We start from the raw sequence: 26947 nt of genomic DNA, 5'->3' as shown, positions 1-26947 counted from the left end.
CTAACGCCACATTGCGTGAGATTATCGCTGGGTTTCCAGCGATAATCTCACGTTAGCCAGTTAGCGCTAGGATTTTTATCGCTGATGAGATAAGCGTTGCTAATAGCACGCTATCTCAGCGATAAAAATCGGCGCTAGCCGGCGATAATTATCCGAGCGCTAAGTGCGCTCAGTGATAATTATCGCCGGTTGTTGATATGCCCCAGTGACAGTACAAGGTTTAACCACCATACTGCAGGGACCAGTCACTCAAAGGAAAAATAAATACAAGCATTAACACAACAAAATCCACCTGATTCAAAGGAAATCATGTACACAGATTCCAAATGCAGATAGTATGTCTATTATTTCATAGCTGTTTCTTCTAATGCTTTTAGTTTTTCAAGAACAGCTTTAAATTGCTTAATCAGAGATATACTGTATGTATTTATTTGCTAAGTAGAACTAAATTCAGGACTTCACAGCGTGAGCCTTACTGGTCACAGGGAGATGTAGCTACGGGTGACATCTTGCTACACGTCAGCAGGACTCCAGGGCTCTTCTCTCTCAAACCATCCCTGTCAGGCGTGTTGTTTCAGTTATTTAATAGAAGCACACAATGACCACAGATCCCAGAATGCATTTCCCTATCAAATGAAAGTCCAAGCCTGGAAGCAGTGGTGCCTTGACAAAACGCAGTGAGGGGCATATCAACAAGGGCTTTATCTCTGCTTTTTTGGCTTTAAAAGCCAAAAAAGCAGAGATAAGACTAGCACCCTATCAACAACAGGGTGCTAACACGCAAATTTGCATGTTAGCACCCTTTTACTCTACGCTTCCCCTTGCATCTCTAATGAGATGCAAAGGGGGCGTTCCAGAGTAAAATAATAGGAGAAATGTCGCTAAGCGACATTTCTCCTGTTATCAAGAATGTCGCTAACCCTGTTAGAGACAAAAAAAGCAGCGCTAACCGCGGTTAACGCTGCTTTTTTACGTCTGCTAATTTTCAGACTTAGCCATGATATCCTATGGAAGGAGGATATCATGGCTAAGTTTGCCTGTCCCTATCAACAAGGTAACGTGTGATTATCGCTGGGCTTCCAGCGATAATCTCACGTTAGCCTGTTAGCGTGTAGATTTTTATCGCTATTGAGATAAGCGTTGCTAATAGCACGCTATCTCAGCGATAAAAATTCACGCTAGCCGGCGATAATTATCCTCACGCTAAGAGCGCTGAGCGATAATTATCGCCGGTTGTTGTTGATATGCCCCTGAGTTAGCAACCATAATGTAGCTGCCTTTAACATATCACAGGCCAAAGTAACTTAGAACATGAATTAAATGTCTGACCGCAAACAGTCTAAGCGCTCATGAAGGCGCTTGCCTTTTCTCGTGGTTAAAGGCTTTTAAAATATCGAATGCACACTCTGCGTTGACTGAAATGAGAGTCGCGGTGGCTCATTACTCAATAGGAGCCCCAGGGTCAGACATGTCCTCTGTGAATGAGCCGACCCCACGCGACAGAGCCCACCCGGCTCAGATAGGTCAGGAGCGGTCATGAAGGCATCGCAGGCTGTTCCACCCCTAGCCCTCTGCTGGAACATTGTCGTGGTTTGTCCGGCAGGCCCACACCAGGGCTGGACTGGGAGCCAAACACAGCTGAACCATCTACGGGAAGATCCGGGGGTGCATTCCACCTGAACAGTTTGTTTCATAAGGCGCTATGCGAGTTATTTTGCAGCCCAGTTTTCCCAACTAAAACGCTATGTTGGTTTAACGCATTTAGGGGCATATTAACAAGCCAGGCGATAAAATTATCGCCGCTTCAGCGGCAGAAAACTGCCGCTAAAACGGCGATAATGGGCTTGATAATATGCTCTATGGAATTCCAATTGAAGCCCATGTTAGATGTCCTTCAAATCTAACATGGGCTTCAATTGGAATTCCATAGAGCATATTATCAAGCCCATTATCGCCATTTTAGCGGCAGTTTTCTGCCGCTAAAGCGGCGATAATGTTATCGCCTGGCTTGATAATATACCCCAAAGTCTGCTGCTGAGAAATAGTTATGTAAAAGTGTAAATTACTGAGGTTTGCTGCCCAGTCACATGCTGTGCTTCCTGTGCTAGATTTTTAAATAAATTACGTATCTATATGCCTGTGACTAATGAAGATGTGTACATTTATTCTGTTTTTGTGGATGATTCTAATACATGTGACGCAGCTGCGATTATATCTGTGTATTAATATCTGTCTATCTCTACTTATACGTTTTAAAAGGTGCGAAAATTATGAAACATGCTGCTCTAGGTGTGTATTTATTTCCTGCATACATTATACAGTTGACATTATTAACTGTTCTGGGGCGGTGGAGCGGGGTTTCTACTTGCTGTTTAAATGTGTGTAGTAGAGCCTGTACTTCAAAGAGGGTCCAAGTACAGGTGCTTTTAAGCTACTCGATGATGTGAAAGCTCAGACGGTCAATGTGCATGTTTCAGAAAATTGAAAGCTTAAAATCCAGAACATCAAACTTTAGAAATCAATAAAGTGAGCACAGTTTTACACTTCAAAAATAGATAACAGAAAATAAACATTTTAAACACGTCTCATTCATATATTTCTCCCTATCCAAACACTTTTGCCCCTGTCATGTAAAGGGTTACATTATTTTGAGGTACAGTAGTTTCAGCCATGCAGGTTAGTCCATTTGCATTGGGATGGTACCCTTACTGAGAAAATTATCAATCTGTTGCAAATGTTGCAGCGCAGAAACCTGGGTAACGGGGAACAGGACAAGACTCGCACCAAATATCCTCCCTTCGTCACAGACCAGATATCACATTAACACTTTCACTCATGCAGTCATTGGTGGGGCCCATAACACCAACATTCTCAAATCACTTAATACTGGTCTGCACTTACAGGAGAGATGAGTGTTCATGCGCTGACATGAGAGGAATACCTTATAACCTATAGGAAGAAAAGTTATATTACAGATCTATACATTAACATCCCTACACCTATAGATGTCAATCCTTAAACATCAAGACACTCCTCCCACGTGATCAATGGATCATTTAGTTGGATCAGTTGATGGTGATTTAGAACCAGCTAAAACACATTTAAGATTTTGATATTCCCTCCCTCAATAAATCACAAACGCATTTGCTTGTTAATCAATATTTGTTTATCTACTTTATCGCAAAGGTTAAATCTACATCTGGAAAGTTTTATCAATTTTTATGTTGAATCACAAAACACCATATTTTCCTAATCTGCCTATCAGGCGTCCTCTAAGTCATCAAATTAGTCATCAATCAGTCAGAATTTAGAAGTTCTTCATGCGGCACGCTACAGTCCCAAAGAAAGGCAAGGACCAGAGACGTGCAAGCATCTATCAGTTCCCATGGATTTTATAAAGTTCGTAGTTCATCAGGAAAATGGGCAGCATTCGGACTGTCAAAGATTCAGGAACGCAGCAGTCACCCTAGATAGTACCGTCGCGTAGCGTCACCGTCGTCTTCATCAGCATAAGGAAAGGAAAAGTATAAGCGCCCTCTCTCTATTCTACCATCATTTTTATAATAAAAGTAAAGTTAAGATGTAACAATTTACAAAGTTTGGGCTTTCTTGATTGGTCGGTTGGGATCGTCCAGTGAGTTTTAGCACAGTTCAAGAGGTGATGTCATAGTTTTGGATTTTTCCGGAAATTGTGTGGTTACTTGGCCGACTTCCCACCGTGGCCTTTTTCGGGCACAGTATGACAAGGGTCATGAAGAGGCCACAGGAACAAACTGATGCACAGTCGCACTTCGCCCGAAACCTCGTGGAATGGTGGCCATCACGTCGTGTCACGTTGGCGGCCATCTTGTTTTTAGGCCCGAAGGACAACTTAAGCGAAACAAACACAAAGAGTAATTAATACATAGAAATAATGAATAAAATGTTAACCCCTTACTAATCCCTCTATGTGCTTGTAATTATCTAGCGTATAGCGACATTTATCGCGTTTATATTCACCCATTTGATGTCATCTGGAGCAACATAATGAAAACGTCACAAAAGCCACATATATCATGCAGTATTCTATTTACTACATATACTACTGTTAGTATGCGTACGTATTTTAGTCATAAAAGGTAATGAGCCATGCGAAATGCAAATCCCACGTATAATTCTTATATTAATAATGTTGATTAGAACACATGCAAATTTATTTAGTAATATTATAATTAATAGATTATTTAATTAGTATACTCATGCAGAAATGGGGGGTATACAAAATTTTGAACTACCCGCTCCATCACAAACTTACTGTGGGAGGTGTTACAGGGGGGCAGTATATTGTCTACCTGTGATTCCCTGGGGTGTGAACCTCTCCCCTCTTCCCTCGCCCCCTCCACGGTGATCAGATACCTGAGAGACTCCCTTCATGGAAGTAGAGAGCACTTTGCCCCTCCTCTTGGTGGTTTCATATCCACCCAATACACCTTGGAATTCTGGCATCAATGGATGAATAGATAGTTGAATGGTCTCCTGGGCCCTTTTTACCATCAATCTCTGCAAAGAGAAAATTTGAACTATACTCCCTCTTCCGTCTTGGAATTACTGCCAGAGCGAAACAACTACGACTCCCTAATTGGACAATAATATTTGTTTGACAGGTTTCTTCTCGCTCTCCCCTTCAGTATTAGTAACTCAATTTATCGCTTTACCCATGAGATTTTTCCTACCTTCTTCAATTAACCATCATTACACTCCCTATATCAGCGGGCCATCGGCCGCGACATGCTGTGACATCCACGAGGTGAAGGGAACATGTAGTGGAATATATTTGCTTGGTCAGTGTGTAAGTAAATGAGTTTACTGTATGGATTATTTAAAAAAACTCTTTGCAATATCCAGCACGTTAAATAACAAATAAACATCATAAAAGCAGATTGAGCAATTTCAGTTAAACAATCACACATTCATTCAGAAAAGTCATAGAATTAATAATAAATGCCTCATCCCTCTTCAAAGTCATCAATTTTAATCCGTTGGCTCTGATCTATCATTTTCTTTAAGTCTTTTGTATGAGAAATCCAAGTATCAATTTTTCAATAGAGACATTTGATTGTAGCTGAAAACAAACTGTCTTGGTCTCCTCAACAGTACGCAGTGGTAGCTCCCTGAAAGAGGGTGATAAGTGTTTGCTTCAAATACTGATCAACCCAAGCATTGAAACCCTTCCATGAAGCTTTTGCATTTGACTCGTGAGGGACATCTAGTAACGACCAGTTGAACTGCAGCTCTTTGTAGAATTATTTTGATATTGTAAACTATAATATTCACTGCCCACTGCTAATCTCGTCCCATAATGCTTTACAGGGCCTTTGGTTGGGATTGCATTTTTGCCAATAACTGTGCTTGGGGTGGTCCTAAGAGGATGGGACCACCACCGAATCATTCAACAAGATGTGCTTTTTGTTTTCAAGGCATCTGCTTGTTTCTCTCCCTAGGTTAGGGAGGATCCCAAAATCATCACCTCTCTCACTGCTTGCTAATGTATCATTTTCACTTTTGTGAAATGACTATATGCATTTTAGCATATAAAGACAGAAATACTTATTTTATCATAACTTGCACTGTGCAAGATGCTGTTTGCAATTATTGCACAGAGCAGACAAGCACACAGTGCCAACAGCTATGCACTACGCGGACTGTGTAGCTGAACGTAGCTACGCGTAGTGCTACTATGCAAACTACGCGCAGGGTTAGAAGTGATGTTTGCTCGTATGGGTGTTGGACTTGGCCCTTCTGGCATGTTCACCCCTGAACTTTTTGCTTTTACTGGTGACCTGGTGGTAGTGATTTTTGGTTTCTGCGCACTTTCCCTGTGTCCCAGAGTAAAGTGCGTATGCACTCTGAGTGCGTGTGGTGAGATAGGCCTGCCCTCCCATAGGAATGCATGGGGAATGTATGTGTCCCTGGTAGTTCCTGATGCGTGGGGTGTTCAGGCTCGAGTTTGGTATGTGCGGACTCGTGTGATCGAATGCTTCGCAATGATGTATAAGGCGTGATTATGTCATGTGCGGAAGTGCCACTTCTAGGAGTTGGCATATTAGTGTAAAATGTGTCTGGCGTGTGATTGGCTGGAGCTGGCTGGTGAGCCTGGCTCCAGGAGTCTGGGTGGGTCTGCCCCAGTGGTGAGTGTGAGCTTAGCATGCTGATGGATGGGGAGGAGTGCACCTTGGACCGGAATAGGGCAGGGCTTTCCCTACACAATGCTGGCTCCGCCCCCTGTGGTGCGACTGATAACCCTAGCCCTGCCAGTGAATAGAGTGAGGGGCTGAGCACATCAAGGGTGCTCTCCAACCAGCTGCGACTGGTTTTCCCCCTCACCCTCAACCAAGAACAAAGGGAAAAGATGTATAAAAATTAGGCCTGGGCGAAGCACTACGCTACGCTCGCGTAGTTTGCGAAGTTCGCGCTACTTCGCACTACGCGAACTGCACGTAGCACAGTGCGAACACGCGTAGCGTAGTGTTGCGTAGTGCTGCGGTCATTTTTTACTTGCTCGCGGTCCTCAATGTCAAGTTGGCGACCACGAGCAAGCAAAATGACATCCTGGCGAGACTTTTTCCTTGTTCGCGATCGCGAGCATGGAAAATAAACCTCCCGGCGAGATTCCCAACGCGAGGAGGTCAGGTTTCTCATTGCGAGGGGTCGCGTATGCTCGCGACCGCTCGTGATGAGAAACTATCAGTTCGCGTTGAGAAAGCTGCCGCTCGAGTAAAAATCTACTCGAGCAGCAGAAAACTACAGCTCGCACTGTGCAAGATGCCATTTTCAATGATTGCACAGTGCCGGTTGCTTGTCCGCACTGTGCAATCATTGAAAACAACATCTTGCACAGTGCGAACATGTTACTACGCAGTTCGCGAAGTGCTACGCGTAGCTCGCGTAGTGCGAACTTCACTTTGCGTAGCTTCGCGAAGTGCTACTTCGCGAACTACGCCCACCCTTAATAAAAATGGGGCTGTGTCCCCACAGAGGTTGTTCTCTTCCAGGATCCTACCTGAGGGGGGCTTCTGCTGCTGCTAGACCAGAGGACCGCCACTTGGACTACCTCCCTGCCTGGAGGCCCAGTGAGCTGGCTCTGGGTCCAGCCTTGCCCCCCCACCCCTGCCTTGCTGTATGCAGGGGAGAACTTTGCTGGACTTTGCTTGTATCCTCCTTTAAGCGCTGGGAGCGCTTTTATTTTTCCCCTAATGCGCCTGGAAGCACTTTTCCCTCACTTATAGCACTAGGAGCGCTTTATTTGTGGCCAGCAGCGCGGAGCTGCAATTATTAGCGAGGGAACCCCGATGTAGGGATTCCCTGCTATTTTGCCGTGTTGGCGGGTGCCCACCCCGCTTATTTGTGTTATTCCACGGCGGGTGCCCACCCCGCCATATATCCCTGGTTACGAGGGAGCCTACCCCTCTTATCGCCGAGATTTAGAAGTCACCACCGCGGCCGGGCTCGAAGGAAGTCAGGCAGGCCGGGGGCGGGACTCCGGGACAACTGGAAGTAGGAGGGCGGGAGCCTACCCCGCCTCCCTCCGAAAGACTCGCAGCTGTTTTCTGGGCCCCGGAGCAGGTAGGAGCCGACCCTGCGCCCCGGTGCCCTCGCCTGAGCAGAGAAGAGGACGGGAGCAGCGCCGCCGGAGGGGAGCAGAGAGCCTCCCGCCGCGACCGGAGACAGCCTCGTCGATCCGGTGAGTGCGGGAGGGTGCACGGGGCAGCCTGTTATGTTACTGAGCGCTGGTACGCTCCAACGGGGCTCACACTAGTTAACGAGCCTGCAACGCCCCCCCCCCACTTGTTTCAGAGCCAGCAAGGCTCAGGGGGCCATCTGTGTGGTTAACGAGTCCCCCGATTGGGACTCCACCGAAGGACGTGGTCCCGAGCCCCGAGGGGCTCCATCGAGGCTCACATCGATTTCCTTGAGCCCACGAGGCTCCAAAGTCAGGGGCAGGAGTGTTTAGAGCGCTAGGCGCTCCAACCAAGGGGCATTTTGTTTAGTAAGAAGAGCGGCCCCGGAAGGCAGCGGGCCGCTCCAACGTTGGCCCCCATATTTGTGTAGAGCCCTGCGAGGCTCCAACGTCATTCTAGGCATTTCCTGGGGGATTAATGAGCCAGAGAGGCTCCAGCAGGCCACAGTTGTTTGTTAACGGGCCCAGAGAGGGCTCAAGAGGCACGCCGGTGCCAAGCTCCTTCCCACAGCTGCCCAGCACTTAGTGGGCAGCTGCCACGTTTAGGTTGTGCCCTGCGCGCCCTGGTTTGCGCAGCCTGCGCAGCCTGGCCTTAACTTTGCTGGATATTGGGCATTTCTACACCCGTGAGAGGCCAGTTGGGCTGGGGACAGTTTCCCTGTGTTGTGCCCTCCCCTAGGGTACCTGGCGCCGTTTGGCGCAAATGTGTTTTCCTTTCCTGCACCTCTGAATGTGTGTTTATGCGTCATGTGCCTTGTTTTACACCGCTGAATGTATTTTATTCATCATGTGTTTTCCTTCCCTGCACCTCTGAATGTGTTGCGATGCATCATGTGTACTGTGCTTAGACCCCTACAGGTATTGTGATACTTAGGTGGTTGTTTTTCTCCTAGTACAGGTGGTGCTAGTGAGGTCCTGATTCCCTGCGTAACATTTTCCTAAGGTGGTTAGGGTTGCGTAGGTGGTACTTACCTGTTACCAGTAGTTACTGGTTGTGTGCTACATTTGCTATTTTGTACTACAGTATTATTCCTACGTTCTAAGTGCTATTTCTACAAAGTGCTAATTCCTGACAGTGGTCCATGTGGCCCTTTCCCCTGTACATATAATCCCTTGTAAATTCTGCCCGTGCCTGTTGGCACATTGTAAAGTGTGTGTTTTTATCTAATGTGTTTTGGTATAATACAAAGGCTATTTTTATATAATACCTTGTGTGGAGTTTCCTTTGTGGTGGGCCTTGGGTGTTGTTGCTGGGTGCGTGCGCAAACGCTTTACACATTGCCTCCGGGATAAGCCTGACTGCTCGTGCCAAGCTACCAAGGGGGTGAGCAGGGGTTATCTTTGGCGTGTAACTCCCCAGCCCTGACTAGAGTGGTGGTTTCTGCCTGGCTTTGGCGTAAGCCCTAGCCAACCAGAAATCCCATTTCTAACAATGGGCAAATCCAGGAGGATTCTCGCTGCTGTTTTCTGGATGGTTTGGGGGAAATTGAGGAGGAGGGTAATGGTTCTTGTTTAGTGGGTGGTGCCGTAGTAGAGTACATTGGTGACAAGGGCGTGGGTGACAGTGGAGAGCCATCTGAAGATCTTCTGGAGAATCCTGAGGTGGAGTCAGTGGTGTTGACATGTCATTTCATGGAGATTTTGCTATCCACGATAATTCTGAGGTTGTGGGCATGGCGGTGGGTGGAGGTCTGAGGACGGAGGGCCACCAGGAGCCATCCCACGGTGAGTTGGGGGGGTCTTCCAAAGAGGGGAACTTCAGTTTTGTCGAGGTTAGCTGGAGGTAGTTGGCCTTCATCCAGTCGGCGATATCGGTCATGGCATTCTGGAATCTCCTTCTGGTGGAGTCTGTGTCTTCGGTGAGGGAGAGTATGAGCTGGGTATCATCGGCGTAGGAGACGATGCTGAGGCCGTGGCTGCTGGTGATGAGGGCCAGAGGGGTAATGTAGATGCTGAACAGTGATGGTCTGAGTGATGAGCCCTGGGGTACTCTGCATATGATGCTCTTGGGGGGGTCAGAGGTGTAAAGCATGTTCTTTGGGTGCATCTTGGGTGAAAAAAGGATAGCAGCTTGAAGGTGTTGCTGTGGATGCCGATGTGGTGGAGTCTTTGAATGTGGAGATGATGGGAGAGGGTGTTCAAAGCTGCTGACAGGTCCGGGAGGATCAGGGCTGCTGATTCGCCATAGTCGAGGATGGCTCTGTTGTCATCGGTGGCAGCTATGAGGGCTGTTTCTGTGCTGTGGTTCAGGTGGAAGCCAGATTGAGAGGGGTCGAGCAGGTGGCTGGACTCCAGGTAGTCTGTGAGTTGGCGGTTGATGGCTTTCTCCTCCCTGGAAGGGAGGGAAAGCTTGGGTTTATTTTTTAAACTCAACGGCTCTTCCACCTTTTTAGGCACTCTGATTTATCATCCCCCTGGTCCTAGCAATGATTTCTTGGAAACTCTAGGAGATACATTAGGCCGCCTTAAGTTCCGGTACTCTAATTTTACTCTTCTAGGAGACTTTAATCTCCATTTAGAATGCAGGAAAGGACCAGGAGTAGATAACTTTTGTGAAATCTTAGAAACGCTTGGAATTCACTAGCTGTTTCAGGCCCTACACATCAGGCTGGACACACTCTTGATGGAGTTTGCTCCATCTTCACCACACTAACGGTTAGCACTCCATTTACTCAAGTCTGGTCGGACCATATGTTAATTCCATTTAATATCAATAGCTCATGCACAAATTACCCTCCTAATTTAATACCAACTCCCCTTCCAAGTTGCAAATGGGCCAAGATGGTAGCGAACCCAGTGTTGCGCTATTTGGCAAACGTATCCATACCTACTGTATCAGAAAATACTCTAGATCCGTGATACTCATAATATGGCCCGCGGACCACCAGCAGCCTGGCAGGCCTTTGTTGGTGGCCCGCGGACCTTGTAGGTAATGTGGTATGGCCCCCCAGCTTTTCACCATTTCCCCACAAAATTAGGCAAGGGGCGCTCCTTGCTATTTGCTTTGCTGGTGCGAGTGACAGAAGAGTGTGGTGAGAGAGCGTGGAGAACGAGTGAGAGAGTGGAGAGAGAGTGGAGAGAGGGAGTGGAGAGAGAGACAGACTGATGCTGAGAGACTGACTGACTGACAAAGAGACTGACTGAGAGAGAGACTGGCTGACAGAGAGAGACTGACTGACTAAGAGAGACTAACTGACTGAGAGAGAGAGAGACTGACTGACTGAGAGAGAGACTGACTGACTGAGAGAGAGACTGACTGAGAGAGAGACTGGCTGACAGAGAGACTGACTTACTGAGAGAGAGAGAGAGAGAGAGAGAGAGAGGCTGACTGAGGGAGAGAGAGAGACTGACAGAGAGAGAGAGAGAGAGAGAGACTGACAGAGAGAGAGAGAGAGAGAGACTGACTGAGAGACTGACTGACTGACTGGGAGAGACTGACTGACTGAGAGAGACTGACTGACTGACTGAGAGAGACTGACTAAGAGAGAGAGAGACTGACAGAGAGAAAGAAAGAGACGGAGAGAGATACTGACTGAGGGAGAGAGAGACTGACTGACTGAGAGAGACTGACAGAGAGAGTGAGAGAGACTGACTGAGAGAGAGAGACTGACAGAGAGGGAGAATCTGACAGAGAGAGACTGACTGACTGAGAGAGAGAGAGCGAGACTGACGGAGAGAGAGACTGACTGACTGACAGACTAACTGACTGATAGAGAGACTGACTGAGAGAGAGAGAGAGAGAGAGAGAGAGATAGAGAGAGACTGAGAGAGACTGACTGACTGAATGAGAGAGAGACTGACTGACAGAGATACTGACTAAGAGAGGGAGAGACTGACTGACAGGGACAGACTCAGAGAGACTGACTGATTTACTGAGAGACTGACTGACTGAAAGAGACTTACTGAGAAAGACTGACTGACAGAGAGAGACTGATTGACGGAGAGAGAGACAGACTGACTGACTGACTGAGAGAAAGAATGACAGACTGACAGACCAAGAGAGACGGACTGACTGACTGAGGGAGAGAGAGGCTGACCGACTGACTGATGGAGAGAGAGACTGACTGGCAAAGAGGGAGGGACTGACAGAGAGAGAGAGAGACTGTCAAAGAGAGAGAGAGACTGTCAGAGAGAGAGAGACTGACATAGAGAGAGAGAGACTGATTGAGAGAGAGATAGACTGACGGAGAGAGAGACTGACTGAGGGACTGACTGACTAAGAGACTGACTGACTGAGAGACTGACTGACAGAGAGAGAGAGACTGACTGACTGAGGGAGAGAGAGACTGTCTGACTGAGGGAGAGAGAGAGAGACTGGCTGACTGAGAGAGAGACTGACTGACTGAGGAAAGAGAAACTGACTGACCAGGTGAGAGAGAGAGACTGACTGACTGAGAGAAAGACTGACTGACTGATAGAGAGAGAGAGTCAGAGCGAGAGAGAGACTGACAGAGAGAGAGAGAGTGACAGAGAGAGACTGACAGATAGATTGACTAACATAGAGAGAGAGACTGACAGAGAGAGAGGCTGACTGAGAAAATGACTGATTGACTGAGAGACTAACTGACTGACAGAGAGACTGACTGACTGACATAGAGAGACTGACTGAATGAGAGAGTGAATGACTGACAGAGAGAGACTGACTGACTGACTGAGAGAGAGAGAGAGAGAGAGAGAGAGAGAATGACTGACTGGTTGAGAGAGAGACTGACTGACTGACCGAGAGACTGACTGACTGAGAGAGAGACTGACTGACTGAGAGAGAGTAACCCTGTGATAGAATTGGAGTCAAAGTGTGTATGAAGCTATGCAATGCCTCTTAAGATTGCTATTGTCTGCTAATAAAAATGTATTATCAAAATGTGCTCTTTGTAGTAACATCTGCTTTTGAAATACATCATTGTTGCATTATCTAATGTTTTGAAACAGGTTTGATTTTTTTTACTCTAGCCCGCCCCCCCACTGACCCCACCCCTACCGGTGCGGCGCTCGTCCCCTAACCACACTGTAATTTTGGCCCTGAGAGAAAGTTTGTGAGTATCCATGCTCTAGATGATACCCAACTCTTCAATACATGGATTACATCGATTAGCAATAAGCTAGCTCCTTTAGGGCAATCTACAAATAAATACAAACCCAACATTTCAGCCTTTTGGTATACACCCACACTAGCAGACCTCTACCTGCAGTGCAAGCACCTGGAGCGAAGGTGGAGAAGAGCCTACACCACAGAAGAGTTAAACTCCTACAAATTAAGCTAGCAAAAAAAGAGTATTTCTCAAAAATAATATTAGATGCTCAAAATGATCAGAAAACGATTTTTACAATCATAAAGTCCTTCACTAACCCAAAAATGTTAGTCAAGCAAATTCCACCGTTACAGATGCTATGTGGTCAGATTTCTGTCTTCTTTGAGCAAACAATTCTCAGTTTTCAAAAAGAATTTATCACCCAACACAATCAGTATTTAGATTTAGAGCCCGATCCCACCCATACGGGACCGCTCTTCCAGGCCTTTGAGAAAATTTCACTTGATCAGCCACGTCAAGCTGACATTGCTTGCAAATTGGGCTCACACTTTGATGCATGTCCTCCTGTGGTACTTCACAAGATCATAGACTTGTCAACCGTGTAATCAACAACATAGTTATTTCATCCTTGGCCACAGCAACAGTTCCTGTAGAGTGGAAATTGGCAATTGGTAAACCACTTAAAAAAGCCAGATCATTAATTCCTCCACGCTCTCCAAGCTTCACCCGATATCGTTTCTACCATCCTTGATAAAATCACAGAAAGACTGGCCAATATACAGCTTACTGATTTTCTTGAGAAAGCCATGATATTACACCCCAACCAATCTGGATTTCGCCCTAAGCACTCAACTGAATCTGTACTACTGGAAATAGTGGATAGATTGAAATTAACTCTTGACAAAGGAAAAAATGATGTCCTGATCTCATTAGATTTGGCAACCTCACCTTTGACCCTGTTCCCGGCAGGTCGCTCAACACGCCGCACAGCACCACCTGTCTGTGCCCGAGTCCCTGAGCCCGCTGTGGCCGCCACGAGTTCGAGGCACTCCTCTGCCTTCTGTTGTGATTTTTTGCATCTCGTTGTATTTAGTCTGTTTTATTCCATTATTTATTCTGTTTTGTACTGCTTTACTGTGCCCTTTTGCCTTCTATATCCTCTGCCCATTCTAATCTCCCGCTTTCCTGCCACTGTATCCCCTGTGGCCCGCTCCTCCACTCGCCCATTCGTCCCGCACCCGCCTCCCATCTGCACCTCCCTCCCACCTCCCACCTCCCACCTCCCCTTCTTATAGGGGCCGCTGTGCGGCCGCACCGCTGGAGCGCCTAAGGCAAGTCTGTCTGCGCCCAACCGTGCTTCCCCCGCGAACACCACGACACCCGACGCCACTACGATGTCAGCACCCTCCACGCACTCAACGCCGGCCGATCGAACACCTGCTTCCTGGCCACCCAGAAGCGCACCCAAGGACCCTTCTCCTGCCGGAGCTTCAGCTTCACCAGCCTCTGAGCCGCCAAATCGCCCACCGAGACAAGACGCAACCACCTCAGATGCATACTTCTCAACACACGCTCTGACCGCAAGCATGCCATCGAACTCTGGGACCTACTCGACTCCTCCTCCATGTACGTCGCCTTCTTGACGGAGACCTGGATGAGCCCCTCCTCGGCACCCCACATCGCCATAGCTATCCCGGATGGCTACAAGATCATCCGCAGGGGCCGCACCAACGGGAGGAGGAGGAGGAATTGCCATCGTTCACAGAAACACCCGCAGAATCTCGACCAGCACCGACGACACCCTCAGCGTCGCCGAACACCTGCACTTCCAGATCCACATCGACCCCAACACCACCCTCAGAGGAACCCTCATCTACAGACCGCCCGTACCCGGCCACAGTTCAGCGACTCCATCGCTGACTTCGTCAGCACGCACGCCCTTGCTTCCACGGACTACATCCTCCTCGGAGACCTGAACTTCCACCTCGAGAACTCCAACGACAGCAACTCCACCACCCTGCTCGACAACCTCGCCATCCTCGGACTCAAACACCTCATCACGTCTCCCACCCACTCCGCTGGACACACGCTCGACCCCATCTTCTCCGCCAGCAACCACGTCACCTTCAGCCACACCACGGAACTCCACTGGACCGACCACCGCTGCATCCACTTCACCTTCGAGAAGCCCACTGCGCACCACCACACACACCGGGCCCCCCACTGCAACTGGAGAAAAGTCACCGAAGACCAGCTAATCACCACCCTCGCCCAAAACTCACCAACTGACACCACCAACACTGACGCCACCGCCCGCAACCTCAGGCAATGGATCGACTGCGCCAACACTCTCGCCCCGATCAAGAAACCCTCTAACAGGCGCACCGACAGAAAAACCACCTGGTTCACCGCTGACCTCCAGGCATCCAAGCAGGCCTGCCATAGGCTCGAGAAGAAGTGGCACAACGAACAGACACCAGACAACATTACAGCCTACAAGAGCGCCATCCGTAGACACCACCAACTCATCCGTACCGCCTAAAGTACCTCCTTCAAAGAACGCATCAACAAAAATGCACACAACAGCAAAGAACTCTTCAACATCGTGAAGGAACTCTCCAACTCCAGCTTCAACTCCAACGACATCCTGCCATTGCAAGACGTCTGCGACTCCCTAGCCACCTTCTTCCACCGCAAGATCGCAGATATCCATGACAGTTTCAACAACCAGGCCCCCCGACAGCCACCAATGCCTCAGACGCACCGCCCCCCAGCCACACGACCCCCTGCTTTCCTGGACCCACGTCAACAACGACGACACCATCAAAATCATGAAAACCATCCACTCCGGCTCACCATCAGACCCCTGCCCGCACCACATCTTCAGCAAAGCAAGCCCCACCATCATACCCCGTCTCCGCAAGATTATCAACAACTCCTTCAAAACCTCCACCTTCCCAGAGAGCTGGAAGCACGCCAAGATCAACGCCTTACTCAAGAAACCCAAGGCAGACCCCAAGGACCTCAAGGACTTCCAGCCCATCTCCCTACACCCGTTCCCGGCGAAAGTCATCGAGAAGATTGTCAACTGGCAACTGACCACCTTCCTCAAAGAGAACAACATCCTGGACCCGTCCCAATCAGGATTCCATAGAAACCACAGCACCGAAACAGCCCTCATTGCCACAACTGATGACATCAGGGCCCTGCTGGACCTTTCGGCCGCCTTCGGCACCGTCTGCCACTACAACCTACGCACACGCCTCCACAACGCAGGGATCCGCAGCAAAGCCCTGGACTGGACCACCTCCTTCCTCACCGGCAGAACCAAGAGTGTCCGCCTACCTCCATTCCGATCTAAGACACCAAAATCATCTGCGGCGTACCCCAGGGATCGTCCCTCAGTCTGACACTCTTCAACATCTACATGGCACTGCTCGCCAACATCGTCCGATCGCATGACCTCACCATCATCTCATACGCCGATGACACCCAGCTGATCCTCTCCCTCACCAAGGCCCCCACCACCGCTAAAACCAACCTCCCCGAAGGTATGAAGGCCATCGCTGAATGGATGAAGAACAGCCGCCTGAAACTGAACTCGGACAAGACGGAGGTTCTCATCATCAGATCCACCCCCTCCACCTGGGACGACTCATGGTGGCCGGCCACGCTGAGAGCTGCACTGACGCCCACTGACGACGCACGCAACCTGAGGGTCATCCTGGACTCATCTCTGTCTATGACCCAGCAAGCCAACGCCGTCTCTTCCTCCTGCTTCAACACCCTCCGCATGCTCCGCAAGATCTACAGATGGATCCCCACCGGAACCAGAAGGACGGTCACCCAGGCCCTCATCAGCAGCAGGCTGGACTACGGCAACACCCTCTATGCGGGAACCTCAGCCAAACTCGTCAACAAGAGGATCACCTTCAAGCTCCTCACTCACGCTCACAAAGCACTCCACAACGCCGGACCAGCGTACCTCAACGAACGACTCACCTTCTACATCCCAAACCGCCAGCTTCGCTCCGCTGACCTCGCCCTCGCCACCGTCCCCCGCATCCGACGAGCAACCACCGGTGGCAAATCATTCTCCCACCTTGCCACCAAGACTTGGAACACCCTCCCTATCTGCCTGCGACAGACCCAGGACCTGCTGACCTTCAGGAGACTTCTCAAGACCTGGCTGTTTGAGCAGTAGGATCTCCCCCGCCCCCCTCCCTAGTGCCTTGAGACCCTCACGGGTGTGTAGTGTGCTCTACAAATGGACTGATTGATTGACACCATTTCACATGACATTCTTTAATACCGAATAAAAAATTGCACCGCCTTGGCCTGGTTAAAATCTTTTCTCACCAACCCTAGACAAGCAGTGGCCTTAGCATCATTTCTCTAAACAGAACGCCCCATCACTTCAGGTGTTCCAAAGGACTCTTCTTTCAGCCCTCTCTTGTTTAATATTTACATGGTCCCGCTAATTTCATTACTATCTTGCTTCAACATTGAAATAACATCATACGCAGATGACACACAACTGATCCCAGTTTTAGACAAAGACTCCAATCAAGCACAGCTGAACTTAAAGCAATGTTTAACAGAGGTCATCCGTTGGATGAGACTCAACCATCTTGAATGCAAAACTGACAAATCTGAGATAATTCTAATAGGGAAGGATAATCCTTTCAAGCCGATCCAATGCTGGCCAGAAGACTCGCCTGCTCCACCCAACACAGTAGAAATGGCTAAGAATCTGGGGGATAAAATTTTATGCCTCTCTTTCGGTTCACCACAAGCCCTTGCAGTGGCTGGGATGTGCTTTAATCTCATCAAAACTCTCAAAAAGATTTTTGATTACATTCCCTACTCTGCAAGGAAGACAGTGGTACTTATCCTATCTAGATTAGACCACTGCAAAAGCCTATTTTCAGGAGTTAATAAACAAGTACTAAAAAAGCTACAGGTTGTATAACATGCAGTGGCCCGTTTGGTGCTAGAACTGCCCAGCTGATCGTCTGCCTATGCAGCCCTTAAAGCTCTTCATTGGCTACCTATTCATAATAGAATCCTATATAAGGTCCTGTTAATCACTTTTAGAGCCTTGTGAGACATGGGACCCGAATATTTAATAGCTATATTTACTCTCTACACCACTGTTAGGACACTTAGATCCTCCACAGCAAACCTTCTTGAACCTCCTGCCTTTAGGTTCAAAACCAAAGGAGGAAAATCTTTGGCAGTTTTAGGAACCAGAGCATGGGACCTCATGACTTCACAACTAAGGTCGATGGAATCAGAAACCCAATTCAGGAAAGCCTTGAAGACTTGGATCTTTGGGACCACTGAGGCATTCTGTTCTTCACTTATATAAACAGAGATATTACATGTCTCCCTGCTCTCGTCCGCATAGCGCCAGGTCGCTCCTTTCAGAGTGATAGTCACGCTCTACAAATCTTTAAATTAAGCAATCAACCTTTGCCGGGACGGATAGGAGTGACATGGGGCAGTAGTCCTTGAGGTCAATTAGCTGTAGGCTTGTTTAGCAGGGGCTTGACTTCGGCTTGCTTCCCAACTTACGGGTATGTGGCAGTGAGGAGCACTGCGTGGATGATGCTAGTGAGCGTGGCTCTGATTGCTTTGTGTCTGAGGTTGAAGACGTGGTGGGGGCAAAGGTCGGCGAGGCTCTGGAGTGGATGGAGGACATGATGTAGGTTGTTGTTTCAGTCCTGAGGGGTGTCCAGTCAATGATGAGGTATGACATGGGGTCGGTGGGAGGAGAGGGAAGGACTGATCTCGCCAGTTGGGGGTTCAAAGTTTTTGTTGATGATGACGATCTTGGAGTGGAAGAAGTTGGCGATCGAGTTGCAGAGGGACTGGGAGGGCTGGATGGTATTTTCAATGGCATCTGGGGATGAGAATTCTCTGACAATAGTGAATAGTTCCTTGGTGCCATTGGTGGACTGGAGGCGGGTGGCGATGCCTGCTTTCTTTGCTTCTCTGATGGCATGGTGGTAAGATTTGAGGGCCTTTTTAAGGCTCTGTGTTCGTCTGAGTCTCTGCTGGTGCGCCATCGTCTTTCAAGGGGTTTGCATTCACGTTCCTCTGCCTTGAGTTCCAGGGTGAACCAGCTGGCATGTCTGTCGGCTCTTGTACTGTTGAGGTCTATGATGGTTGTGATGGCATCCGCGCTAGTGATGATCCAGTCGGCCAGGTGGGAGGCCGCTTGTGGCCCAGGTTCCTAGCTTGGTCGGTTGGGGCGTGTATGGATCCAAGTTCGGCAGTTCACCAAGTGGAGTCTTATTTCCAAAGATCAGCACTTCAGTTTTGTCTGTGTTGAGCTTAAGGCAGTTTGCTTTAATCCAATTGGCCACGATGCATTATTTGAAGTTTATTTTGGTGGTGACAGTGTCATCTGAGAGGTTAAAAATGAGCTGGGTTATGATGTGAACGGCATGAAGATTTGAACACTGGTCTAACATAAGTAGTTTAGATACTAACTCATGCATCCTCGTTCCCGAGATATGCATTTGTTTTCATTTTGTATCTATGAGAAGAAGAAAACATAGTAGGTAGAATCTTTGTAATTTATTTCACAGTATATTCATTCTTTGCTTTCATGCAATCTTTAAACATATTTTACAATCGTGGAACAAATAGACATAAACGAGGCTGTAATTCCATAACCCTCCTGGGGTGCGATGTGCCAGTGAGGTTAATTGTTAGGAGATGAAAGCAATTACACTAGTGGCTACAGTAATAATTAAGGCATAAGCTGAGTACATTGATTTTTTCTTAGCAGTGTGTAAGAAAGATTAGGTAGGAAATTCCTAATTACCATTAGAACTCCATTTTCCCCATGCATTTCATATCAATTGTTATTATAGGTATTTAGGAATGACAATTTCTGCTTTGCAAGCCAACGATTTCCATAAAAAAATATGTTTTGCGCAATACATACATTTTACATTTTACATTTTTTACAGTGCAGAAACTCATTGCTTTTGAACTTCGATTTCTTACCTGGCACTGAGCTGCATAGCATGATCCTCAAAGGCACCTGTAGTTTGATGCAGCCACTTATTTTTTCAACTTTCTCAGACAAAATGTAGAACACAACAAAGGACGAGTTTACATGGAGCAATAGTGGCGATAAAATGGAACAGGCAAATGGATGCACAATTGAGCAAATGCCCTGCTCACTTGGGGGCATATCAGCAACAACCGGCGATAATTATCACTAAGCTCACTTAGCGCTAGGATAATTATCGCTGGCTATCGCCGGATTCTATCGCGGAGATAGCGTGCTATCAGCAAGGCTTATCTCCAAAGCGATAGAAATCCATGCGTTAGCTACAAAACAGTGCAATTATCGCTGAAAATCCAGCGATAATCGCACTGTGACAGGCGATACCTTGGTGATAGGGCAGGGTGCATTTAGCCATCTAATCCACCTCCCATTGGATTACAAGGCTAAATCAGCTTGAAAGCAGGCGTGCAGGAACCTGCGTTAAGCGCGGTTAGCGCTTCTTTTCCAATCGCTAAGCAGGTTAGCGATTCCCTTGTTAATTGGAGAAATGTCGGTTAGTGACATTTCTCCAGTTATTTTGGGAAGGAGCGCCCACTTTGCATCTCATTAGAGATGCATAGCTGGGCATTGGGAAAAAGGGCGCTAAGGCAAGAATTCACGCAATAGGGTGACCTTGCTTATACTGCGATAAAATTATCGCCACTTTTCACCCGAAAACGGACGCTAAAGTGGCAATAATTTTGTTGCGCCGGCTTGATGATATGCCCCCAAGTAAGAATTAGGTAGGATCAGTCAAAAGTAAGATTAATTTCGAGATGCATTTGTGATGCCAAAATGCAATATATATGACTTTAGTCCTCCAGAAGTCCATGTTTACAATGAAATACATGGATTAGAACGTCAATTTATTAAAGGTTTCTAAATAAAAATTAAATGTAATTTTCGTGCTGTTTTGCAGAACTATATATCTGTATTTTTGTTTATTCTACTCATTGTGTTATGGTTTAGAAAAAAATAATAATCTTAAGTATTAATAAGTGAAACTGTTAAAGTAGGTTTGCTCTATGCGTGTTTGATGGTCTGAAGCTATACTGGTGAACCTGAGGATTTATTGACCTGTTATTGCTTAAGTTCCACTTAACCTTGCTAGGAACGAGAGGCCAATGAATGGGCAATAGTTGTGTATTGGACTGTCCAGTTTCAAGGCAATTGGGCATGGTAGTTTAAGGCATGTCTGGCATCGTGAAGGTTTTGGAGGGTTAGCATTTTTAGTAGGTCAATTATGGTAATAGGGTGAAATTTCACTATGTCGGATTTGACGTTAATGGACTTGTTTAGGGAAATGGTGGGGATTTCCATATTTTAGTCTGGTGTCTGTCTTTCTCAAATTTTCTTCAGAATCATTTTGGGAATTCTTGGCGTTTTCCTGCACATTATGGTATCTCTGAAGGGACATTCTCTTGGACTAAGGTTTTATAATCTTAGTTACCACAGTCGATAGATGGCATATTATTAAGAGTTCAGCCTTCATTACGAATTTACCTTTATAAATTAGGAATAACTTGCTGAAAATATTGTTCATACACATTATCCACATTCATTTGTAAAAGGCTTAACCACACCATGTTATGGTGTTATGTGTCAAACGTATTTCTACGTGGTAATAGTACATTAAATATGCAATTTGTACAGTGCTTGCTGTACTTGGAATGTGATAATAATGCACTTAGAAATGCCAATATCAGAGGGCAAAGTTATTTCGAGATGCATTATTACTGCTCTAATGCTAGATTCCCCCGATGGAATGGTGAATAATTACTGGGTCCAGTGTTTCTCACCCAATTTCTGTATGCTTTTTCTACATATTTCTGTGATATTTTGCCATTAAAAAAAATATATATATATTGCCAGAGCAAAATATTAGATGTAGAATGCTCCATCAGCTTGTATCCCCATTCAGATATTATGTTATGTAATGTTATGTTAATTTGTATAGCGCACTAATCACTAAAAAGGGTATCCAGGAACTTGGGCAATATTACAAGGTGTGTAGGTGTGTGATACCAAGGTGCTTAAATGAAGAGCCAGCTTCTTGTAGAACTCAAGAAGTGAGGAGGAGGCTCTGATGTGTTGAGGGAGGTAATTCCATGCGATTGGCGCAATGTAGGAGAATGAGCAACTTCAAGTAGGTATCTGGTGGGTTGGTGAAAGTATATGTGGCTGTTCAGTTCTTCTGGTCTTGTGTTATGTAGGGCTTTGCATGTGTGCCTGAGAATTTTGATTTGGCTGTGTTTGTGAATGAGGAGCCAGTGAAGCTTCTTGCTATGTAATGTGATGGGGATGCATTGTGGGAGGTTGAGTATGAGTCTTGCGGCCACATTCTGGATGATCTAGAAGCTGTTTGGAGATTCCAGAGTAGAGAGTGTTGCCGTAGTCCAGCCTGCTGGCGATGAGTGCTTGCGTGATGGTCTGTCTGGTTTTCTGAGGGAACAATTGGAAGATCTTATGCAGCATGCATAGGATGCGGAAGCAGGATGTGCACACTGCTTTGACTTGACCTTGTCACCCAGGATGATCCCTATATTGCATGGTCTGTGTGTGTTGGTCCTAGCTCCGATGACCATAGGGTCCCATGGCGAGCTCTTGTTGCAAGAGATCAGTAAATCTTGTCCGAGTTGAGCTTCAGGTGATTGGTTTGCATCCGGTCTGCTAACATGGCCGTGCAGTTGGTAAAGTTGGTTCTGGTGGTGTTTGTATTGTCCCTAACGTGTGTTACAAGCTGCATGAAGGATTGCCTACATGGAATGAGTACCAAAAGCATAATTCAGGTATATTATTGACAGAATATCTTCTAACATAAAACAATTTTCTTTTTTACAAAAAAATTGCCTATTAACAAGAAAAAATCTACACCCAATTCAACATTGTTTTTCTAAAGGATTTAACACTCAACATTTATGTGAGTTTATATTTCTGAAAATAACCCAGTCAAAATCAGCTAAATGGGAGACATGATTAATTTGATTACTGCATATATATCACATCTTCCCTGCTTTAAACAAGCCCCAAAGTGTGAAAACATGGGTAATGCTATTAGCCTGGATCCAATTACTCTTCTGTTTAGCGCTTTGACACTTTAGCGTTTCGTTATTTTCATTTGATAAACCAGCTTTGCGTTTTACTTGTAATCAGTGGCAGCAGAGATGGCTTGTATCATGGATCCTGGACTGCATATGTCCACTGATAAAAGTAAGGTTAATTTCACTCCATAAATAGAAATAATACCTGAAACCAATAGACCCCTTTCGACTCCGAGAAGCTCTAAGATCCTGTCCCATGAGCAATTGGTATAAATTTGAATGTTAAGTTCAGTAGATGTCTAAGAACCCATTTCTCTTTAGGTGAAGCTGGCCAATGCCTTCACAAAAAGCCTCATTACAAGAGTAGTGTTGAAACGCCATTTAAGGATAGAAACACTGGGGCATATTTACAAGGGCATTGCACCACAGGAGAGTCACTTATAACCACATTCCTGTGGTGCAATGACCTGCTACATATTTACAAAGAAGTGGCGTTAAGCCACTTTTTGTGGCTTAACGCCACTTTATAAATGTGGTACCTTTTCACGCAGGTATCTGCGTGAAAGGGACGTGCAATGGTTGTTGCTGTGGGCGTTTCACTGCAACACCCATTGCTTTCGGATGCTACCCCAGATTTACACGTATCTGTAAATCCGAGGCAGCGCCAAAAACTAAGGCCATGCAAGAGCAGGCATTAAAATGGCGAAACAAGGAGAAATACTTGTATTTCTCCTTGTTTTGCTTTTTCTATGTGTGCTGCATTCAGCAGCACACATAGAAAGAGCAAAATGCCACGAGTGATCGTTTATGTGCAGGAAGATGTCCCTTTCTGCACATTAACAATCACTCAGTAATGCCGATGTGCTACTTCTATGTGTGCTGCATTCTGCAGCACACATAAAAGTAACTAATCATCATTATGGAGTTTTTGTGTGCAGGAAGGCATACCTTCCTGCACATAAACAATCATTCCCTGCAATGCAGTCACCCTTGCACTCTAGTGCAAAAGTGCCTGCACTGGGGTAAGGCAGCTAATTTTACTGCCAGCACCAGGGAAAACAGAGGGGTGCCCCATAGTGTTGTGAATATGGCACATACCTGTGTTTTGGAAATTTCAGAGCTCGGTGATGCCACATTTGACGCAGCTCCGACATTTCTTTGTACATATGCAGCACTATTCTCCCATGCTTTTGTTTACCTAATTCTGTTTTCCCACTTCAATTGGAGATTAAAATTCAGAAATGGTCTTAGCGATGGATTTTACTCTTGTTATTAAAATTGATGCACTGTCTTCCAGGTGTTACTTGGAGGGGTTTGTGCATGCATAAAGCCCATTTATTTATAGGAAACCTGTGATACGGAATTGGCGCAAACACCATTGGAAAGTTACAGCGTCAGCTGTAATAAGAGCATGCATAATGTGTTTCATGCTGGACAATTTCAAGAAACAAGAGCCAGGTATCAGACTTAAGTGCACAGCTGCTGTTGGTCATAAAATGACTACGCCACAGCCAAAACCATGGCCTCGTTGTGCATAACAAGAGATCAATGCGCCATTTTGATTGTTTCTTTTATTCCAGGGGATGGTCAAGTTGATTTTGATGAGTTCATGACAATCCTCGGACCGAAGCTGGTGTCAACGGACGGACGAGATGGCTACCTTGGAAACACGATAGACAGTATATTTTGGCAGGTAAGATTCCATCCCTTCAGTATCTTTTGGCAGCTAAGATCCCGTCCCTGCAATATCTTTTGTCTGGTAAGATTCTATAATACTTTTACTTCTGTTTTTGCTCTAGTGTACTAGCAAATTGCACATATCGCTCTGCACCTTTGGGGCCTCATTTATGGGATTTTGGAATAGGGCAGCGCAACAAGTCACCTCGGTGTGCAGTCCTGCGTCAAAGTGAAAGGGCAGGAATGCACCACATTTATCATATACGGTGCAATCAAGTCCTTTCCCCCTGCTCTGGTGCCGTTTCGGCAGCCTAGCGCCACCGCAGGCACCTAGGCACCAAAGTTAAAGGGTTCCTGTGTTTTAGGCAGGATTGTTTTTGTGCAGGAAGGGGCACCTTCCTGCATGAAAGCAATCTAAAGAGGCGTTTTCCTACTTCTATGTGTGCTGCGGGGCATGTTTCTCCTTGTTATGCCTGCCCTGGGGACGTGTAAGATGTTGACGCAGTCCCAGGTTTACAAGTACTTGTAAATGTGGGAATGCTTCGAAACCCATGGTAGTTGCTTGAGGGCACCCATTGCAATGCCCATGGAATACCTCCCTTGCGTTGCCTTACTCAAGATTTATGAGGCCACTCAATGTGGCTTTGCATGGCTTCATAAATCTGACTCAGAGTCCAGGGTCAAGCATGTATGACTTCGGGTGGTGCAAACGTAACGCAAGGCTCTCATAAATATGCCCCATATCCTCAACCTCCCTGTGCTGTTTGCTAGTTCTGTGTAATCTGTTGGTCACTGCACTACCCATGCAGTGAAATCTGCACTATAAAAATACCTTAATAAAATATCTGCATGGGTAAAGGCAGCAAGAAAAGTAATCATAAAAGAAGCAATGAAGTGAACTCATCAAGCATATTTCTTCAGTGATCATTACGGTCGCTGCATAGTGGTCTATGCAGCAGTGTCTAGAGGATGTCTTTCTCCCTTGATGTCTGCTTTCATCTCTGTATATGATCAATGTAGAAAATAATAGCTTTTTGTCCCAAGGTGCAATCATTGATGAAAGAGATGTATTGATAAAAACTGAAATTGATCTGTCGATTTAAATGTCTAATATTTCATGGGAATGTCAGGATTTAATGTCCAGCCATAACATGTCACTGTGAGTATCTAATGAGCTCTATTGAACTGTGTAACCCAGTGCCCTGATAGTCATTATTTTACATTACACTGCTCAATTAGGCAAAAAAAGAAATATGCGTTAAGGAAATACATGCTGTGGCCATGAAAACCTTCTGTCTTCTTAGGATTAGGCCCTGGCACAAAACTACACTGGTCCAATTTTACACATATGTTAAGTTAGGGTTATGTGAAATTTGCAAAATTCGCCTTTGAGAGATTGGTTGAAGCAGAGGTATGTGCTGGGGCTTTGTCCTATCATACACGAGTCATGGAAGATATTGGCGACCCACAGTTCATGCTGTCTGTGAATTTTCGCCTAATGTTAGCAAAATGTCAATAAAAAATAAGCAATTTTGCCAACCCCAAATGAGAATTTCGAATTGGCAAGGAGAGTGTTATTCTAAATCCAGGACTTGCTTTGATCTCCAACACTGACCTGAACCTGCTTGCACTATGTATGCCACTGTGACATCTGGAAAATAGAAATTAGTAATGAATTGGTATCTGTCCTCTAATATCTATGTACTGGATAGTTGTGTAACTAGACATTTAGCTATGACTGTGTCAATAAGAACTGATTGTAACAACTGTTCTGATAAAAGTATCTGCACACTGGGATCTAACCTCGGGGCTCCAGTTTATTTCAGATATGCAATGCAGGGCCAGTTTATATAGACTGCACTGGCTACAGCTGCAGATTCCTTTAAAATTATTATTTCCACCTACTCGTCGGTGCAAAATTGATATTTTCAGTTACTGGTAAATAAACAATATTTTTGCAAAGGTTATTCTGTGCAAATATTTTTTCCCTATGAGGTATTCATCAATTGAGTTTCTATTATCTAGTCCATGTCTGCTGGACGAAAATAAGTAATAATTATTTCTGGGGTGGTGAGGGTGGCGGTTCATATTGATCTCATAAAGGTGAGTGGGCTGGCTTGGATCTTAGATGGAAGAAAAGATTTTTGGCAATTTTTGGAGACTGTACTGAAAACATGTCATGTCAGTTTGCGGATTTGGTGGCAGTCTGTGGGATTTGTAGGAGAGTGTCTCATTGCATTTGTCTGCTTGGGAAATTTGTGGTGGCCTATTTGTGAGCCGCTGGATTTCAGCAGTGTAATAGCAAATTAATGTTAGTGTCTGTGGAGACAGCTATACTTACACAAGAGCATCCTTAGACATTTGCCTAGTCTTTGAGGCTCTTGAAGTGAAATACTAGCAAACTGTGGGGCATATG

General features: G+C 46.2%; 1 protein-coding gene across 1 annotated transcript in view; it reads left to right on the top strand.

The window, feature by feature from the left end:
- The window catches only part of CALN1 (calneuron 1), a 1196285-nt gene that overhangs the window by 586645 nt on the left and 582693 nt on the right, over positions 1–26947 (top strand). The window contains exon 3 of the mRNA XM_085649815.1: positions 24435–24547. Coding sequence (XP_085505941.1) covers positions 24435–24547 — 113 coding nt within the window. The remainder of the gene's footprint in view (positions 1–24434; positions 24548–26947) is intronic.

The sequence above is a fragment of the Triturus cristatus genome, chromosome 3_2 (genome assembly GCF_964204655.1).
Source record: "Triturus cristatus chromosome 3_2, aTriCri1.1, whole genome shotgun sequence".
NCBI classification, from domain to species: Eukaryota; Metazoa; Chordata; class Amphibia; order Caudata; family Salamandridae; genus Triturus; species Triturus cristatus.
The sequence above is the reverse complement of the archived record's forward strand: the minus strand, read 5'-3'. Positions and strand labels throughout refer to the sequence as shown.